Source organism: Carex rostrata, chromosome 22, assembly GCF_964058835.1.
Source record: "Carex rostrata chromosome 22, lpCarRost1.2, whole genome shotgun sequence".
In the NCBI taxonomy this organism is placed as follows: domain Eukaryota; kingdom Viridiplantae; phylum Streptophyta; class Magnoliopsida; order Poales; family Cyperaceae; genus Carex; species Carex rostrata.
Window position 1 is genome coordinate 1,669,096 of NC_135939.1, and position 21,595 is coordinate 1,690,690.

Here is a 21,595-nt window from a genome sequence, read left to right on the forward strand (position 1 = left end):
TTTGGACATCACAAAATAAATAAAAGGTGGCAGGACTGCCGGCAGCAAATTAGCCGGACCCATAATATATGTTCATATTTTGAAAAAAAAAAATGAATTGTCGTTTTGTTAGTTGCCACAGTTGTCAAAATATATATGATTGTAAATATAATCTTCCCTGTATACAGCATGCTTTTTCCATATATCACTCAGGTTTAGTATCAATAACCAAGTTTGAGTGTATTAAAATTAATTAGTTGATACAACTCATCAAAATTACCATTTATAATTGATGAAAAAAATTATAAATATTAAAAAAAAACAATCTTCTACCACATTTCTTATTTTGCAATTTGTCATGGCTTTCCTTTTTATTTCTCATTACGTCTAGTTAAATTTCGGTGAACCATCCCATGAATTGTTTGTTTTTTTTTCTTTTTGAGAAAATATAAGGTCAAGGCTCTAATTTTAAAAAATCGTATACTATATTTTCAATCCAACTTTTGAACATAAAATCTTAATCACTAATTTATTAAAATTACATGTTTTTTTATTTATGTAATACTAAGAACTAAAAACACATGCATGCACTGATGCACAGTTGCATATCAGTCCGAGGGGTCTGATACTCTGATTCTCACACGAGGATAATCTTACATAGAGTGAACATCACTTTTATCTAGGTCCCTTGTCAAAGCCTAAATTTCACAACGAAACAAAAAATAATAAATAAAAGCAAATAGGAAAATTCACCCGTGATTTCTCGTACTAATCAGCTCCTTCCATTGTTACTCCGTGAGCTTTGCGCCGTGATGATAAACTCCCAGAGTCCCAGTAGCATGTTCTTTCGGTGTATGACACGGCGTGGTCCAGGTCTATTCCCACAAGAGAGAGTTGGCCCAGCCCAAGTCAACCCATTCAGCCCTAGCTCTGGATCAAATTTATGGGCTTAGTGGGGCCCATTTTGCATGATCACCGTTTTTGCGTGGTTAGTGTGCCAGTTGGCAGTTAACACTTTTTCCCGCCATTTTTTCTTTTCTTTTGTCATTTTATTGTCAGGCTTGAAATTTGGTGGCTTCTTGCTGCGCATGTTATACATTAATTTAATACCAACTTGTTATTACATGCCAAAAATATATTAATTGATATTTGTTGTATTCCTTTGCAATTACCTAGTTTCCTTGGCTCCCACAAAAGAGACACATGAATATGCATTAAATTATATATATTATGCATTTTTTAAGCAAATAGTACACTACTTTTAAATAAATCAAGTAATAAATAGTTCTCATGTCATTAACTGAAAGTGTTGACAAAAGATATGAGAAAAAATTCAGATATTATTTTTTGATAAAAAAAAGGAGGTCAGTTTGGAACAATTTGAAGAATCTAAATTGCAACAAATTTGAATTCTTTTTTTTTTAGTAATAAATCAGGGGTGGATCTAAAGCTATTCAAAAGGTGGCCAAGCCACTCTTATGATATTAAAATTTTAGTTATGTGTACTAAGATTTAATTAAATTTTATTTTTTTGGAACATTTTATATAGAGCTAGTCCCTCTCATAAATATTGCATTATTTACCTATAGTCTAGTGGTTATAGCTTATTTCGTATTGGTGGAGAATTTGAGTTCAATTCCCACTAACCACAGTTTGTACATTTTAAGTCTTAGCCTCATCTATCAATATTTTCTAATTCTACCCCTGTAATAAATAATATACATACTTCAAATGAATCAAATTTCAAGCGTAATATATTTTTAAGTCGCTATATTTCTCTTTCTTTCTATCATTTCCGGACAAGTTTAATATTTTATTTGCTTGCATTCACCTATGTAACGTCGAGCCTCGGAAAGATACTGACATACTAGTTCTTGGAGATGCATAGAGGGAGATTTAAAAAAAAAAATCATACTCATTTGTCGCATTAAAAAAAATAATATTCACATAAACATAACCCTATTTTAACTAATTTCTCTCTGGTCTTTTGATGTCAATACCATTCCTTTAGTCCTCTTCCATAATAAAATAGTCTAATATACTTTTACATTTTTCCAATTTATGCCTCTCTTTTAAGTCTCTATTTTTTTTCTAGATAGATTTTATTTTATGCATTTTATCTAAAACTTTTCTTTCTTTCTTTCTTTATTTTTACTTGCACCCATGAAATATTTACCAATAGTTCTAAAAATAAGAATTTGAATCATTTGAGCAGTAAGTAGACTACACAGAAGTGTCAACTTAAATGACCCACATAGAAAGGCAATTTGGAAACTGTTATATTAACTTGTCTCTAGCAATATTTGCAACAATATATTTTTTTTCTCCTGAACACAAACAATGTTTGGGCTAAAAACAAAAGTAACCATTGAAACTTGAAGATAAGATTTTTTTTAATAAATAAAAATAGATTTGCTGTAGATGATGACGTGTATGTGTGGTGTCTAATCAGGATCACTAATTAAGAATTAAAAAGGTGGTTTCTATGGAAGCGGAAAGGAATATGGTAACCTGCACTGAGGGATGTTGCAAGCTGTCTATCATTATTGTAAATGTAACCTTGTTTTGCTTTCTTATGAAAGAAGTCTTTGTTTGCATCAGGCAATGGAGATCCGATTTTTTTTTATTAAGAAATATTAATTTGTATAAAAAATATTAAAGATACTTAAAAATTAGAATTAAAATTTCGGCCCCTTTTTAAGGCCAGATAAATATAATCAAACAGTTTTATTGAAAGTTTAACTCTCTTTTTCTCGTACATCGGTACATGTCAGAAATGCTGTACTTTCTAAAATTTAAAATTTTGTTAATATTTCTCTAAAAGTTTAATTAGAATTTTAAGAAAAATTTCTTAAACAAACAGAATCGGCAATGGAGACACGAAGCAAGACAATTGGATAGGCTACCCCCATGGCCCCACCCCTAAGCATGTGGCAAACTGGCAATGCATGAATGCATCCCCTTTTCCCACCGAATTTATCCCAATTTTTCTGTGTTGTACTTGTACTTGTACAGGAGAAAGAAGCAAGAAGGCAAATTGAACATGGTTCAAAGATAGAAGTTACAAACATTATTATTCTAAAATACAATAAGAATTATGTTGTATAGAAAAGGATGAGGGTTCAAATGCACCGTGATTTTGTGCTTCAATATGCTCCACATCTTTTATCTCCGTTCTCAAAGTCCAAATAATCGATCCAAACCGATTGTCCAGAATTTTATATTTTTTTTGCAACATGATCTTCATAATAACATGATATTCATAATAAAATATTCTTGGAGACTAAATTTTATATTTTTTTTACTATTTTTTTACATAGGTACAATATCACTTTTTCGGATGGTCCAAAATCTCCTTTGAAACAATTATTTTCTACCTATCTAAATAAATGGTCAAAGAATTCTAAAAAAATATAAAATTTGGTCTGCAAGCATTTTTATTATGAAGATCATATTGAGCGGTTCAAATCGATTGTTCAGATTTTGAAAACGGAGATAAAGGATGTGGAGCATATTGAAGCACAAAATCATGGTACATTTGAATCCTCCTAAAAAATTATCACGATAAATAAATTACTAAATGTCAACTTCGTTTTGACGCGAAATAATACTATGAAAAATCAACTTGCAAAAATTATCCACGAAATAATACTATAAAAATCAACATATAGAATTATCCACGTCATCAATTTTTTACAAGATTTTGACACCTACAAAAATAATTCTAAAATACTATATAATGTATGTATAAAAAAAAATATATACATATCATATTAGTAATTTATTTTGTTATCGTTAAGTCTTCTCATGAGGTAGCACTTCTTAATTAACATGATGACAATATAATTCAGGTATGGTTCCATCATTCCACGGATCCAAATTCCAAATTCCAAACCCAACGGATAACGAAATTGAAGGAAAATGCCAAGCCTAAATGAAATCACCGACAAAACACAAAAGGGTTACTTTATGTATGTACCAATGTATGATGTTCTCCAATGGTAGAAGACAATTGGGTCAAAGTCAATGATAGGGATTGATACTATGCTCCTTCATAACTCAATCCAAAATGCAGTGCATGCTAATATTCCTTTGGCATTCTTAATGAATATATCATTAGATCATAATTACTTGAACAATTATACCTTGCGTTTAAAGTATTTTTACTAATGAGGTGGGTTAACCCAACCTAGGTGCGTTATATCTTATGTCATGTTCATTCGTTCGACTTTATGAAACTAGAAATCCAAATGCAATTAGTTAACTTAATTTTGCTGCTTAACCTCATTTGAGCTTGTGGATCAAGCTTTGAAAAGGGAGGGCAAAAATGTCATTATATTTTTTATTAATATTAATCACTAATTTTAATTTAGTTCATTAAATTAAGAAATAAAGATATTAATGAGTACAACTAGGGTGAGCTTAATTCAAAATTCATTAGAATGACTTCAAATTATTGAAACTAATTAACTTCACGGTAGCGCATTTGAATATAAAATTTATAATTTTTTGACTTATTAGTATAAAGTCAAGCGGTCAAAAGCAGAGAATTTTTTTTTTTTTTTGCATTCGTTTTTTGACTGCTTGATTATATTCTAAATTAATTCAAAAATTTATAAATTTGACACGTAATGTCACACCCCGAGACAATCCACCACGTATTTCTACGTAAGGCATATTTGCATCACATATATTATCAATAACAATATAATAAAATCCACAACATTCCTTTATTAAAATAAAACCACTCTAATAAATGGTCAAAGACAGACATGGCTAGTTATAACATGCACTGCCATGCCCGTTCATTGTGTAATCAAGAAAGGAACAATAATCATTCAAATACAAATGTGTGGCCATCTTTATTCTTCCTGCTTAGTCTCAATCTTTTCTTTATTCGAATCCTTCCTCTTCATTACCTGGAATCCACGTAAAAGTGGAACGAGTGAGAGATCTAACCTTTTCTCAGTGCAGGATTTAGTTCCAGCTCAGAGTTTATAAAACTTTTACTTTATTCTCACAAACATGAAAATAAATATAATGCGTATGTTTTTTCTAAATGCAATGCATCTTTTACCATTACCTCTACTTTCATATATTTTCACATTCAACAATCAATCATTAACCTGCCTATCCAATGAGAAATCCATCAAACATTGGAAGACCGCCAACCCACTGGGAAATCCAACCAACAGTGGGAGGCTGTCTCACTAGACGGGGAATCCACCCTACGTTAGGTCTTGACCCGTGACTGAAAAATCCAACCAACTCCACGTTAACGAGGGGTCCAGTCGAATACTAGACCCAATGTATACATCCCAATATGCAAGCATATCGGCCCCTGTTCATTTTCGTTATCCGTTCATTTCACATACAATAATTTAATCATACAATTCATGTTATGCTCAACACATCCTACTAATGCAAGTCCATTAATCAAAGTATGAATTATATCATTTCATGCAATTTATATTCTACTCATATTATACGAATGGTTCAAAAACAACATGCATAAACTCATCTAATGCCATAATAATAAACAGTTAAATGACAACAGACAAGTAAGATAGTTTTATAGAGACTAGAAAATCCGAACCTATTAGCTTTAACAATTCATTTATCGTTTCTCATGTCTCTTAATTCTTCAAAAGTCGAACTTAAGTTTTAAACATACTTCTATTTAATAACTCAAATTTATGTGTTCTAATTTCTTAAAATTCTTTATTTTATTTGAATAGAATGTAATAGATCCGAAAGTAATTTATTTGTTCTAAATCTTTGAGTTACCTTGAATTTACCAATTCTCTATAATGCGAAACGAAAGAAGAATTTCAGATTTGGAGTAAGGATTTTCGGATCAGCAGCTAGCGGTATGCGCAATAGTCACTGTTTTGGACGGTTCTCGGCGATGGAGACTCCGATCGGGGTGAATCTGGCGCTCGCAGATCTATATCTCAGAGCACTACAACTTTCATCTCGCACGCTACTTGAGATTCCAGACGTACGGATTGAAATTCCCTGTGGAAATCGGCTGACTGGTTCAGCTCAGTTTTCTTGTTTGAGTACGGACAGCAGCCACGGTTTTGGCCAGATCTCTGTGGTGGAAACTCGGATCGAGGTGAATCCAATGCTCAATCGTCTGTATCTTCGAGCAATACAATTCTTGTGTTGAACACTTCTTCAAAATCCAGACGTACAGGCAGAAGTTCTCTTTGGAAGTTGGCTGGATGGTTTCAGTCCAGCAGGGGTTCAGATCCGAATGGGGGAAAATGGGGCTGTGGCGGTGACGAGTATTTTTGATATACAGAATTATGCTTGATTTTATTCTCTTTTTGCCTTTAAATTTATTACCTTTAATACTCAAAGAAATGTTAGTTTCAAGCGCACAATCTACCCTTGTAGTATTTAGGTGTCGAACTACAGAGAGTATGGTTAAAAACTAGATTTCGACTTTATCAATTAATTTCAGAAAATAAAAGAAAGTAAAGTAAAATTGGGGAGTTGTTCTAACAATTCTAAGTTTGAGTTCAATACCCAGGAGAGAGGAGTTTTAAGCAAATAAAAGTAATAAAGGAAAGTAAAGAGAAAAAGGAAAGTTTTGGTTGCTTTCAAATTTGAGAAGATCTAGGGGCATTCGGTTTACAATTTCTTGTTAATTCAATTTATTCGATTTGTTTAAATTTATGTATAATTTGATAAGATTTCTAACCTAATATGTTAAAAAGAGTTACTTTCGTGAATTAATAACGTGCCTCGGTAATTCGGACTTCACGGTTAGGTCATTCATCCTAGCTACATAGATCATAAGCTCTTGTTAGTCTCTCATATCCTCGAATATTGGTACTTCACGATTAAGTCCTTTATACCAATATCTGATTCTATTTAAGATGCCCTAATTAGGGGTTGACTTCACAGTTAGGTCCTTCACCAAGTCCATAACCTTAATTTATGTAGTTCCGGCTTAGATTACAAATTGATTAGATCCTAATCCAAACTTAGGGTATTTGTGTTCATAATTTGGCACCATCCTATATAATCAAACAATAAATGATAAATCACATAAATTATGCAAGTCAAGTACTAATTATGTAGTCAACATAAATGATAAATCACAGAAATTAACAATCAAATCAAACAATCATAATAAAAACAATATAACCGAATATGATACAATTAAACAAGTTCATGCATTGACCTAAATCCCTAGATAGAGAGCTACTCTCTCTTGGAGAGATCCATTACAAAAGTTGGCAAAAATAAGAAGAAATAGAATAAAGAAATGATTACACCCTTTCTCAAATCAAGAACCTCAATATTGCCGAATTCTTGCTCGAATCTTCTTCTTCTCCTTCCTTGAAAAGCTTCTGGGACTTCGAGATTTCTGCAGATTTTTCACTGTATTCAATGGAAATAGACATGCACCAAGGGATGATGAGAGATGAGAGATTGATCCTTGAATGGCCCCCTCTTTTATATCTAAAGATCATGCCCAATTTAGAGGCTAGAATGTGGGGCTAGTGGGTGCTATCTTTACAATGTTTTCTAGACTGGTATGTCTAATTTTGACCCTTGAAATGTGTCCTTGATGCTCCAGAAATAGAAAACCTGTCGCAAACACGTATTTCTGGCTGTCTGCGGGTTCAGTGCATCCGCACTGGTGGTGAGTGCGGATGGCCTGACCCGCACTAGCTCCAAGTTTCCTTATTTGGATTTCTGAATTTCTGTATATTTTTTTTAGTGCGTCCGCACTGGATCCTGGTGCGTCGGCACTGCCTCAGAATTTTCTCTTTCCCTGAAGAATCTGAAACTTGCAAAAATCGGCTAAGTAGTGAGTGCGAATGACTTGACCCGCACTGGCTGGTGAATACAGACACATTAGGCTCGGACTTTTTCTGCGAAGTGCTGAGATGCTGGAAATTCGTCTAAGTGCTGAGTGCATTCGCACTGGCGATGAGTGCGTCCGCACTGGAAGCCTTTTTCTTCATTTTTCATCATTTCCAACAATATAAAGCCAAGCAAACACAGTAACTTGATTCTAAGTGTATTATATTCACTTTATGTTCAAAATACAAGATATTTGGTGTTATTTCATTATAAAAACTAGATCGAATGTGTATATAATTTATGCCTATCAGGCGGCTAGGTTTTGATGAGGGGTTTATATAGAGGTGAGGCTAGGGTTTGCTTCTTAACTTCTGGTTGGATTGGACTGGGCCTTTATGGACCATGATCAAATTTAATATGTCAATTTGGGCTAAGAACAGAAATCTGTTTTTGCTGTTTTAATTTTCATCTTCAAATATTGACAATACTGGAATTATGGATTTGGAATATGAAATTATTTTTCCATATAAGAGTTGTAGGATTTTTTTTGTATGGTTCTAACACAACTGGTTTCATCTTAATCGAAATTTCCAGTGAGGAGAAAAGATAAAAATGGTCGATGAAGGTCTGCAGTCTTCGGACAGAAATGTTTACTGACTTTACAATTTTATTGAGAATCCTACATTCGGAATTTTGGGTAGACTTCTACATGAAAGTTGTAAATCATGAAATTACCTTTTTAGGTATTAAATTTCACAATTAGTATGAGTGATATGTGATTATAATACTAATAGTTGTTCATCTGAAAATTTCAATTGAAGTTAATTTCGAAAGGTTGTCAAAATGGATAACTAATGAAGTTTTTAAATAAGGTTTTTATTAGTATTTACTAAATATCATACCTAAAATTACGTGACGTCACACGTAAATGCATCACATGTGAAGAAGATTAGTTTAATGGTTTGAATTCGTCGTTTGAGATTAATCTGATAGATTTTGCAGTTAGTGATTTAAAGCACCCTAGTTTCTATATTAATAATATAAGTGAGTTTGGATGATAAATAACTAATTTTAAAATTACGATGGGAAAATAGAGTAAGGCTATGGTGATATGTATATTACAAATTGACTAGTGTTATGGATATATATTTCTATATTAAGCATGATCTACATGTGAAAATGTACTTTCAGACCAAATTTTACAATTCTTTAGAATATTTTTACTATTTATTTAGATGGGTTGAAAATCACTATTTTTGGAGGGTTCAGAATTTTCAAATCAAGTGATTTTAATTTCTACCTATCTAACAAAGTTAGCAAAAATCTAGAAAATATAAAATTTGGCTGCAAGTAAATATTTATATAAAGCTTGTGTTAAGCACTTCAAATATACTATTTGCAAGTAAATATTTATATAAAGCTTGTGTTAAGCACTTCAAATATACTATTTGAACTTTTAAAATGGATATATATGAGTACATAGCACGGACCAATACATTTCTAAAAATTATGATGGGTCATTTATGTCTCTTACATAAAGATCAAATGCCTCCATTTTTTGTGCCTCCATCATACCTCCATTTCTAAAAAAAAATTATAACTCAAAATTTGAAACTTAAAAATTAAAACAAAGCTGTTTGATATGATATACATCATTTTATCTATCTATGTGTAAAAATAATTGCATATAACTTTGTTTTGGTTATCATCAAGATCTTGTAAAAATGTACTAATATGGATAATTTTTAGATGTTGATTTTTTAACTTATTGATTCACATAAAAACAAAATTGACATGTAATATTTTTTTTATGAGTACATAGAGAAAATAACATAAATCGCATCTAATAATTTTATTTTAACATTTATGTTTTAAAATTTGAGCTATTAACTTTTTAAAAAATAGAGGCACAAATAAATGGAAGCATTTGAACCTTCCTCTTATACAAATTTCTAATTATCAAAGCCATATCGTACATAATTTTAAAGATATCTCACACTATGTTTAATACAGGTAAAATTATTTTTCGGATTTAGTTTTGTGCATAACGACCTCGTCTCTATCATTTATGGCCCAAGCTTTTGTCCAAGTCCTTCAATTGCCAATTTTTATGATGTTGAAATTACACTCCTAATTCTAAGAGCAATAATAGGCCCATCATTTGTTGCGAACTTAGCAAGCAAAATGTATCTGAAAAACTAATGCACTTCAACATTATCCACCTTTTGTTAGTAAATTTTAAATGCATTATTTATATTACTGTATTTTATTGTTGAATTGTGTTTTGTGGGGAAAATATTTAATCTAAAATTTCCTACGAAAAGTTCCAATAATTTGCCATTGAAATAGCAACATAATTGACAAACGGAGGTAAGATGGATATCTTTTAAAGTAAACAAACACAATTATCGTAATCTTATTATCTAATTTTTTTTTTCTGGAATTTAGTTCTATGGACCGCAGAAAACTACAAATAAATCCGGTGCTATATATTATTCTCATAACCGACTTATTCAACCACCCATCAATTAATTTGATCCGGACGTTTAATTAGATCAATTTATAATTCTAAATTAATCTATCAAGCGAGACATAAACATTGTACCTTGATTGTTTTCTTGATTTCTACTTCAAAAACTGCAGGAACAGCTCTGTTTCGTTGTCATGCCATATGTTTTGCTAGACACTGGTTACCTAAATTTTTCTTGACAAACCCCTTGAAGAAGGTGAAATTTTCTAGAAGAATCACATAATGTGTTTCTATTGAGATAAATATTTTGCAAGGAAGATTTCAGCTTCGTCTAAGTTTGTATGTCAATCAAAATTAATAATGGCTAGGTATTATTTACCACCTTGACTGACTCGCTATTAGAGCGTGGCGATTTTTTTTCTTTTGTTGTTTATTAAGTTATTTAACAATGAATTACTCAGATCCTATTTGTGCATTTGTTTCTGAAGCTTTTAGTTGAACATATGTAGCGTTCAAAGTCAAGATGATACACATTGGAAAAAGGGGCGATTTAATGGGCATCAAACCGAATTTAATCTGATATTCAGTCAGATATCATTCGATCCGCTTCATAATTCGCACGCTTCATATTGGGCATCAAACCCAATATGTTTTAAGATTCGTGCGGACTAAATCTGCACTACTATTAAAGGCCCTCTAAGTTATAAGCAAGAGCCGAATTAGCTCTGTTTAAAACCAAACGGTTGAGATTTATTAACTCAAAAGATTTCATTTTAAGTTAATGCAGAGGATACGCATGCATTCCACCTCAGGTTCCATACACATTCGGTATTGAACCACAGCAACACACAATTCAATTGAGGTCGTTGGCTAAGAGTTGAAATATTTCTAAATGTATGCACATCTCAGTGCTTGATGTGAAAAAATATATTTGAAGATTCAGAACTTGATGTGAATACATTTAAAATTTATAATAGATTATTCAACAAATAATTATTAATTAAAAATTATATCTAATACAATTGGTTATAATATTGTCTCTTATAAATAAACTTTTGTATTGTGGATGCACTGAGTTTGATTTTCCATTAAAATATTTTGCGTGTACGTGTGGTTGATTGCATTCATCGCTATTTCTGTGTTAAATGTGGTCTATAAAATGTTATTTTTCTTATTATTCAACCTTATTATGTATAGCGTTAACATTAGCGTGTTTTTGTTGAGCAATAATTTCAAAATCTATTATATCATGTTCAATCGACAAATTCAAATTCAAAACACTCAAGTCGACCATGATTTCAGCTCTAGTTCTAGCATTGTCAAACTTCAACAAAACCTCTTGCATTGGAGACCGGAAAAAGTATCCCCCCAGATACTGTAAAAGATTATCCTCACTTTACAGTTTGAGATTAACTCCCAGCCTCTTTGATATTCAGACTAGCATAGGTAGCAGTATTCTTGAGCTTTGAGATTCGTGCCAAGTTAAAAATAATGGTTCATATCCACTAATTGTAAAAGATTCCCTATTACGGTACCAGGGAGGATCTGAATTCCCTTCAAAGTGGTAATTTATCATAAAAGCTGACCATGAGAGTTTGAAATATCTGCTGAGTCAGAAGTTGACTCACACCTTACAATTATAGTAATAAATGTTTTTTTTAATAATATGTCTACTTTAATATACGATGCATAATATAAATTTTACATGATTATTATATTTAAATTCACTCAAATATATAATAACATTAACATAATTCAAAGATTAACTAATCAATACATACAAAAAAATAATTTTATATGGTTTAACAATAATAATTATAATTAAAATAATATGTAAAATACAATTTTTTTAAATGATTAGGTCAAATTTGGGCCGTCAATAATCCTACCCACCGGCCCGGTCCATTAAAACATGCTAAAATTCTAAATTCTGTTTCGCTAAAACAGATTTCGGGTCCATAAGCCCGAATGTTATGCCTACGGGCTCTCTGCCGAAAAGAATCTGGCGTAGGCCCAAACTAGTAAGACGAGGGATATAATGTACATAATTATTGGTGGCATTCAATAAAATTAAATTTTCAATGATTATTTTCTAAATTCTTGAAAATAAAATTAAATGAATTCCATTTCATCCAATTCAATTGGATCCAATTAAAGCAAAATTATAGTTCTTTAATTAAAAAAAATATTTCAAATCGATCCAAAATTCTATAGAGCTAGTTTTTCGATCGAGTATATTTTTTTGGAAATGTATGACTATGACCCAATTACTCTACAATTACTCAAAATATTCGCTGGTCCACCTTAAACTAACTATACTAATTATATACACGCATCTAAAAGTATTATTTTAATTTCATTTTAATATGCATACAAAAAATAAGCAGATTAAATTTTGACTATTTAATTCTTTTCTTAATAGCTACGAAATAAAATTAAAATGTCATATTATTTTGCATGTGTATAATTAAATACTTTATATTTGTTAATTTAAACCTACGTCGGTCTTTGAATTCCTAATTACTAAATTACGGATTAGCCCTTTACCAAGTGCGGCGCGGGGCTTCTTTGCGCCTCTTTCTCCTTCTGAAGCTGTGCTCTCCTCATAGGCACAACTCTGACAAGATCGGTAGTAGGCTGAAAGATTTGCAAATTGGTGGTACCAAGAGGTCTCTTTCCTTGTCCCTAGTACCAAGGTGGGTTTCTCTCTCTCCCTCTCTATTTCTCTGTTTTCTATATTTGTTTTTGTAGGTTCGAAACTAGAAGTAGAACTCTGGAAATATAATTGCTCGTGTATTTGTTGGAATTTTAGTGACATAGACTGCCTTTTGGTCTATGTACTAAAGTGTAGAAATTTCTTATATTGCAACCTTAGTATATATGTTGGAATTTGCTGTCAAGGTGAAATTACGAGTGTGCTGATTGATTGGTTGTGGAAGACCAGTGGGGAAAGAATCTATAAACTAATATGATGATGTCAATAGGTAATTCTAATATAAAATGGTAAAATAATAAGTTTATATAAATATTGGTAAATTGTTCATATAAACTGTTTTAGTTTTGGGGTCTCCAAACTAGAAGTAGAAGATTGGAGAAATTATTGCTCGTTTAGTTACTGGAAATTCCTTATATTGCAACCTTGGGGTATGTTGGAATTTGCTGTCAAAACAAAATTAGGAATGTACTGATTATTTGGTTGTGGCAGGGCAGTGAAGAACAAATTCATAGACTAATATGAAGACGGCAATAGGCAATGGTAAAAAAAATAAGTTTATATAAATACTGGTAAACTGTTCATTGCTGGAATGTGATGGTATCAGAGCATTCAGTCAAGGAGCTGTCGTTGAATCCTATACGAGTTGTTGTCAAATCGTGTCAAGCTAGCTCAAATTCCAAAGAAATTGAATTGGAGCTTGAATTTCAACTTGGATTTGCATTTCAGTTTTCACCTGACCTGGTTTGGATTTCAGCTTGAATTTGATGCATTTGCAGCCTTGCCTAACATAAGAAAACCTCTGCAGAGATGTATGGACCATGGTGGGCCTGGTCTAGACAAAGACTGGGCCTTCCTTTCCTCCATCAAGGTGGAGTTGTGATTTTGGGCTTCCATCAGTGTAACTGCTCTCTCCATAACCTTTTTTTTTCTTCCTTTGTGTCATTCCCAGTTGACATTGCGTGCTCTCTCTTGAGTCTTGATCACTGCCAGCTCAGAATTTGCTTCTCAGCCAACTGCGTGAGCAAGATTTTCTGAGGTAATATTTCTATCAATATTTCATCATTGGTTCTCCTTTATTTCTCCTGTTACTGTTCTCTTGGAATTATTTGTTAAATAATTTACTTGGGCTTTCAGATTTCAGTGTATATTTGTGACTCAAGGATGGGGGAAGTGATTCTAGGCATGCCTGGACAGTGGGCCCATGACTACTGTGAAAAGGCTGATCACTACACCACCAAAATCGGAGGCTTACCTGTGAGTGACTAGCCTTTTTCTATTAATTATTGTCCTTGTTTTGGTTAAAACTTGCGCCTTTTCGTCAGAAAGTTGTAATTTTTTCTGGCTGTTGTTGCTTTCGCTTATAGGATTGGCCAGATTTGGATGTAGCTGTGAGCAGAGAGCTGCTTTTGTGTAATTCATGTGGTGACAAGCTTTGTCTGGTAGCACAGGCATGTTTTTTTTTGCCTAATTTTTTTCCATTTTTTTTTTCTCCATGTTTTTGGTTATCTGGTCTTCTTAATCTAATAAATAATGTGTTGTTAGATTTATGCACCTGTATCCATAGCAAAGGGAAGCATTGATGAGCGGGTGATTTATGTTCTTGGTTGCATGAAGCTGGAATGTGGCAGTAACCCCCGAAGGTACACTCTTTGTGCTTATTACTTGCCATTTTTATTTTTTTGGTCTAATTATATGGTTTGGCTGGTAGTGATCAGTATGTGCTGGTAATAACTATTAGTTGCTATAAAATGTTCCTAATACAAATTGCATACCACTTGAAGAAGTTCTGTACCAGCTGGTACAGCTGGTACTGATTTATACCAGCTGGTACTGATTTTTACGTGCTGGTAATAAGCATGTCAACCTACCCATTACTTGACACAAAAGACAGTAAATGCTGGTGCCGGTACCATTCCAGACAGTATAAGCTGGTATAAAGTGTTAGATACTAGTATAATGTTCGCAGTGCATTCTGCGTACCATTCCAGCAAGCTCTGTACCAGTTGGTACTAACCTATTTATGTGGGTGCCATCATATTCTCATTATTAATTTATTATTGTTTTCAGTTGGAGGGTTCTTAGAGTTCAAAAGTGCGAACAAGATGTTCAAACTAAAGATGAAGCACTTAAAGAAGTGCAACCGGAAGAAGAATCTACTTCTGTAGTTCAAGATAAACCCAAATTACAAACTAGTTGTCTTATAGAAAGTGGCGATGAAGAAAGTGATAGTGATAGTGATATTGATTTAGATGAGCTGGCGCAAGCACTTGAACAAGCTAGCACATTGGCTTCTCATTCCAAAAAGCAAGAAGGAAAAAAAAACACCAAGAAAATTGTAAAAAGCCCAGTTGGAAAGAAAATGATAGTTGATTCGACTTCACCAGGTTATGCACTTATTTTTTTACTTATTTGTTGGGTTTTCCTCTTTATTTTTTCATTTTGTATTATTTACTGTTTGCCCGTGCCTATTGGATCTAATTTTTCTGGTACATTACCATGACTTAATATCAGATGTCTTGATTAATAATAGTTACACATATCCGAAAATTAACATTTATTGATTTATATATGCAGTGCTACCTTGTTTTTATGTATACCCGGAGAAGGAATCAAGGGGAAGGATTGGTAAAAATATTCCTGAAGGCTACTGCTCTATTTCATTAAAAGAAATAGAAAAGAGCAGTGCAAATGAAAACGAAGGAGAAGAAAGCTGGCAAGGAGAGGCTTATGAGTATGACAAGGCTTTAGGTGCTGACAGAACCTATTTAAAATTCAAGAAACTATTAGATGCAAATCCAGAGCAGTGCTTTAGGTAATCATATTTTATCTTTTTTCATTTTCTTTTTATGTCATAATATCCTTTTCATCTGTTCTTAAGCATTCACTGAGTTTCAAACCTCCCACCTCTCACAAGGAAAGCAATGATATTTATCATTTTTCTTTTGTCAGATACTCTTTTGGAGGCAACCCTTTGTGTCCTGTAGCAAGTGTGCCAAAACCAGGGGAATGCAAAATTTGTGGCGCATTTAGAAGATTTGAGTTGCAGTTGATGCCCCCATTGTTGTATTTTCTACATGAAGGGGCTGATGGTTCATCAGATATTTCAATAGATGGATGGGCATGGCTTACTATAATTATATGCACCTGTCCGGGGGTATGCCATTGAATTCCATGTTTCATAGATTATAGTGCTGCATTATTAGCTTTTGTCTCTAAATTTATTGAGTCTATTATGAGCACTTAATTCTAGTACTGTGGTTCAACCACACCTGTATCTGTATGCTTTATCTATTGAGCCTTTAATTCATTAACACAATTTCATCTCAACACAAATAGACGATGAGCTGAAAGCCAAGTGAGAAAATTGTTTTTCAATTAGATTGTGAAGCAAATGGTATGCAGTACAGGAGTATCTCAGTACTTACTGGTACCGAGCATGATCTAAGCTCATATATATCATATCGTATGGGTCTTTATAAATTTTCACAATTTACATTTAATTTTTTTTTTTTTTCATTTGCAGAGTTGCTCCTCAAGGACTACCAGTGAAAAGACAGGTAGCAGTTGCTGGGGTATTGTAGAGGAGGAAGCTATTGTAATTCATGATGATTAATTTTTTTTTCCCCTTTTGCCTTCTTGTTGATGGAGGCTTACAATGTAGCAATTAGAGCTATTCTTAGGTCTTCTTACATTTCCTTATTTATATGAGTGTTTTTTGTTATGAAGGGTTAATTTATTTTTAATAAATAATAGACTGATTGCTACCATATGGTTATACTGATACAAAATACTACTATATGGTTATACAGGTTTCACAGACTCTCTGTTTGCTAGGGATGACACTGCCCCTACAATGACTTTCACGTAATTGGTTTTTATCACTGTTTTTTGTGTGTTTGAACTTTCCTATTTGTGAAATTTGAGCTGGATTTGTGCGAGTGTTGCTTTCTCAATACCACCTAATGTATAATTATTACATTCAAGGAGCGTGGCTGTTGTCCAAATGGGATGAGCTACAAAAGCAACATACAATCTGTAAAATTCGAAAATAGAAAACACGAATTTTGTTTTCAGAAGACAGAAAACATAATTCTGAAGGCACCTAATTAATTAGTTATTCAATTTTGGATCCACATTGTTTCTGAGGAGAAATTTTTTCTTTAGACTGTTGGAATTAATTTCAATTAATTACAACATATGTGGGCTTATATGTAATATAAATATATATTGAATAATAGACTGTCAAAATTAGATCCGTTATGAAGTGATCAAATTAAGTATTATCTATCGGGTTCAATATGTGTCATGAGAAGAGAGGCCTTTAATGTGTAGAACGTGTATTAATAACTTTATGATTTAGTGATGGTCTAAATTATATAAAGTTTGGAAATAATACAATTATGCTATTGATCCCTGGGGAACACAATCAAATATGACAATGTTCCTTAAATAAGAAAATATCCAATAAGGCAAATTCTGAATTCAGATCCACTAAGAATCCAATAAGATTGATTGATTAATTAATTAATTAATTAATTAATTAAATAAATAAGGAATGGGAAGAGCCTGATGAGAAGAGGCGTATGCGGCTATTCATTTTAGAAACGGGCCTATTCAATTTTGGATTAAAGATGAAATTAATATACGGCTAATCAATAGGCGCCTATTCCTTTTATATAGATATACATCATCAATGGGTCTGAATGCTCTTGATTTGATTACGGCTTTATCTCTCTCTACTCTCTATATACAGTAAGATAGAAAGAACAGAGATTGATATAGAGTAGTTAAGGAGAGGATTTTCAGTTCAGAACTTGAATCGGGTATTTCTCTTGGTACGGAAAAGAACGTTGCCGCTGCCGCCTCTCTCGATCTCTCCATCGGACTTGAGAGGGATTACTTGGAATTCTAAGGGCTTCCGGTGATCAACGGTGATTGTGCATCTCTGGAAGACCATGGCTACCGATCAAGGTAACTTTAAATTTCAGATTAGGGTTCACTAGAGGATCATGGCAATTTAGAGTTCATATATGCAATACGGTTATGCATAAAATATATCCTTCACAGACAACAAAAATAACATTTGACTGTTGAGTAAGAGGTTTTGTAAGCTTTAGTATAATTTAGTCGGAATATATAGCTTTTCATGTCTTTTTTTTCTCAGAAGAGCATATATGAACGTTGCTCAATATAATTATTCAAAATTAAAGACAAAGTTATTATCGAAAGTAAATAAAAAAGATCTGATTAATAACAAGTAAATTTCGGATTTTTTATTTTTATTTTTGATAAAAGTGGGATCTAGCCCACCGTTCTTATTAAAGAAACCATGCACACACATGCATGTACAAAGTTTAACAGTTCCCAGACTTACATGCAACAAAACAACAATCACCACAAAAGAGCAATAGCTACAAGTAAAATATTATTAAAATAAAAAAACATTGCACAGATGGCTTTTGAATCAATATTAACTAAATCTTTTTTTTTAAAAAGGTGATGAGTACCAAACAGATTGTGCGGAAGATGGTGATGCCCAAAACTAGCATAGCACCCATGAGAGAGAAAATGGTCCATGGGCTACTAAAATAGCCATGGCGTAACGCAGCCCTATGCTTTGGCCAAAACGCTTGACAATGGTCAATCACTTGAACAAACATCAGCCTCAAGTAATGATTATCGTGAACATACTCTCTCTGTTGACCGAAGAATCTGGCACCCTCCACGCTGTTTGCTAGATTATTTTCGAGTATGCCGACCCTTTCTAACAACAAAACATCTACTGCCATGTTTATGAGGCAAGCCATGAACACCGCAAAGCTGGATAGAGGTTTATCTACACGACCAACACCACCATCACCATCACTGCTATATTGTTCGAATGCTATTAGATTAAGATACGTGGACCGGCCGCACTCCTCAATCATAAATTGAGGGACCTCAAGGATGCCATCTTTGAAGGAAACATCGAGGAAGCTTTTGCACTTCTCCTTCTTCTTCAACGTGACACCATATTCCTTGAGCTCAATCGCACTCGGGATCACTCTCGGGCTTCTATTCTTTTCATTCAATTTTTTTGATTTAAAAAATCCTCTAGGATCACACTTTTGCAACAGCTGTAAGTAGTTCCTATGAGGTTCCTGGCCTTCCTTTTTGGAATTCATTTGTATTGGTGGTGAATATTCTGGTGCAGGTACAAAAAGAAGATAAAAGAGATGAAGCAGGTGCTTGATTTTGACATCAGGTTTCGGAACTATGGCCCTTTCTTCTTGATAATGCAGAGTATTTGCGGCAAGTGTAATGAAGGAATGCCGCCTATCTTCATCCGGTGGATGGACACGGCCAAAGGTGTATAAGTTGAACATCGTGTCGAGCACAGAGAAAGGGATTTGATTATCAAGCATGAGAAGGTCGCCCATCAGTTCGGGCATAGAGCATCCAGCATCACATGCTGCATCCAATTTTTTCAAATGCCACTTGATAAAGAGTTGGATGATGAAGCAGCTGTCGAAAAGCATCATATTAACAAATGGGTCGCCTTCAAGGCCCACACTTTGAAAGTAGCAGGCACGGAGGTCAGCCTCCAATTTCCTTATCTCCCGTATACCGACACGCCATATGTCATCTTTTTGGTTGATGAACTCAACGAAATAGAGCCACTTGCGGTCCTCCATGGCACAGAGGTGTTCTTTGTTGCAATGATAAGGACCAATAGACACCGATCTTGGCTCGTAGTAGCACTTGTTGTTATTGCGGATGTGCGCAGGGACACGATCGATAGATGGAGAATTGTTGATGATCAGCAATCCGGACTTCAGTTAATCTTCTCTCGATGTCGATGATGAGGTGGTCATTCTCAGTCGACGACATGCTCGTTTCAACAGTTGACATCTACATTTGGATACATATATTCAGGTACAAGAAAATGTTAAACGGGACGCAATAATTCAAATTAAGGAGAAGAAAGTACCGTAAGGAGTGCTCACTATAGTCTTCAATATAGTTGGAGCTTCGCCTTTTCCTAAAAAGACTGAAGAATTTTGCAATAAATAGAGGTGTGCTAGGTCAAGAGCCCAATAATGAAGTCATGCATTTATATAATTAATACAACAAGCTTCATTATCATAATAAAGTCAGATGTTGTCTGTTTTAATTAGTGTCTTACTGTCTACCATCTCCATCAATTTAAAAGTTGGAATATCGTTTCATCTATTTTGCACTAATGATTTATTTGTTCTAGTAATGCTGTGCACTCCATGAAATTAGCAAATTAATTTGCATGTTTTATTTATAATTACTTTTTGTTAACTTTATGGCATACCATATATTAATACAGCAAACAATCGGATAGTTTGACAGCCCAAATTACACACACACATTCTACATATATTCTACTCTTTTAAATTAATAGTATTAGTCTTACATATATTCTACAGTTTCTACTCTTTTCTATTAAAATCAACGAATGACAAAACAGATAATATAATATATGTATATGTATATGTATATATAATATAATATAATATATATGAAAATGAAGATATTTGTATATATAATATAATATATATGTATATGTAACATATACATATATTATATTATATATAATATAATATATGTATATGTTACGTATACATATATTATATTATATATACAAATATCTTCATTTTCATATATATTATATTATATATACATATATTATATTACATATACATATACATATATTATATTATATATACATATACATATATTATATTATGTTATTTTTTTGGGATAATTTTTTATATACCCTTCAAAACTCTTGCGGTTTCTTATTTACCCCTCTAGTCTTTAATTTCTCTTATTTACCTCTCAACTTGTTAGATTGTTTCTTATTTGCCCTTGCTTTAATTAACCTTTCACCTAAATTATTAAAACTCCTTTATATATCTATGCTTTAAAAATAAAAGACAAAATTGTCCTTTGTTCTTTCTCTTGAAGCACAAAATGAATATACTGATCCTGAGAAGCAAGAGCAAGCACCAAGCAGTCGATGAACAAATAGTAGAGAAAGATATCAGACAAAAGGCAAAAATGATTGAATCCGGGCGAGCCGTAGCACAACCTCTTTTTTCTTTAAGAAATAAACTTATATATAGTGTAGTTTTTTATTTAATAGCTTTTCATTGAATTGAATCAGGGACTAAGGAATAGCTATGCCAGGGTGGACATTAGGTCGAGCAGACGAAAGGAACTTCCACATTATTTCTCGTTTCGTATCTTTGTCGGACGATCTTCATTGGAGACAGCCTTCTATTTCTATATATTCTTCACAGTGGTTCGTCCTATCCATTCTTCTGTGGTGATAGAAAAGAAAAAGAAAGAATAAAAAGGGAACAGATAATCCATACATTTTCGGTACCAAGGCTGCTGAATCGAGGGAATTGAATTAGCGTTTCCAAATAAATAGAAATAGCAGTACCAAATACTTTGATATGCTTAACACTCGAAAATGAAGAACTTTATCCTAAAAGCGAGTCCACCCACGACTCCTAAATATTGAGATTAATTAACTCTGCGAAGGCACAAAAAATTCAACTCAGCATTAGAGGGGGTAATCCATCTGTTTC

General features: G+C 33.0%; 2 protein-coding genes across 4 annotated transcripts; one reads left to right on the forward strand and one right to left on the reverse strand.

The window, feature by feature from the left end:
* The first annotated feature begins 12,829 nt into the window (after positions 1-12,829).
* LOC144574395 (uncharacterized) lies at positions 12,830-16,756 on the forward strand. 3 transcript variants are annotated; one of them, XM_078324357.1, is made up of 10 exons: positions 12,862-12,969; positions 13,766-13,857; positions 13,939-14,025; positions 14,131-14,243; positions 14,354-14,437; positions 14,532-14,629; positions 15,057-15,373; positions 15,564-15,801; positions 15,939-16,143; positions 16,513-16,756. In XM_078324357.1, exons 4-10 carry the CDS (start codon positions 14,151-14,153, stop codon positions 16,600-16,602), a joined length of 1,125 nt encoding a protein of 374 aa, XP_078180483.1. In that variant the 5' UTR covers positions 12,862-12,969; positions 13,766-13,857; positions 13,939-14,025; positions 14,131-14,150; the 3' UTR covers positions 16,603-16,756. The 3 variants fall into 3 exon arrangements, with proteins under 3 accessions (XP_078180481.1, XP_078180482.1, XP_078180483.1); XM_078324355.1 differs by lacking the exon at positions 13,766-13,857 and having other exon boundaries at positions 12,830-12,969; positions 14,124-14,243; XM_078324356.1 differs by lacking the exon at positions 13,766-13,857 and having other exon boundaries at positions 12,830-12,969.
* A 1,707-nt stretch (positions 16,757-18,463) lies between these two features.
* LOC144573732 (UPF0481 protein At3g47200-like) lies at positions 18,464-19,663 on the reverse strand. The gene has a single exon (XM_078323483.1). It carries the CDS (start codon positions 19,661-19,663, stop codon positions 18,464-18,466), a length of 1,200 nt encoding a protein of 399 aa, XP_078179609.1.
* Between the last annotated feature and the right edge of the window lie 1,932 nt (positions 19,664-21,595).

Excerpts from the sequence above, each read along its gene's own strand:
- LOC144574395 (XM_078324355.1), top strand. The coding sequence starts at position 14,151 with ATGGGGGAAGTGATTCTAGGCATGCCTGGACAGTGGGCCCATGACTAC. Across the intron at positions 14,244-14,353 it reads CCAAAATCGGAGGCTTACCT|GATTGGCCAGATTTGGATGT; the intron begins GTGAGTGACTAG and ends TTTCGCTTATAG. Across the intron at positions 15,802-15,938 it reads AATCCAGAGCAGTGCTTTAG|ATACTCTTTTGGAGGCAACC; the intron begins GTAATCATATTT and ends TTCTTTTGTCAG.
- LOC144573732 (XM_078323483.1), bottom strand. The coding sequence starts at position 19,663 with ATGGAGGACCGCAAGTGGCTCTATTTCGTTGAGTTCATCAACCAAAAA.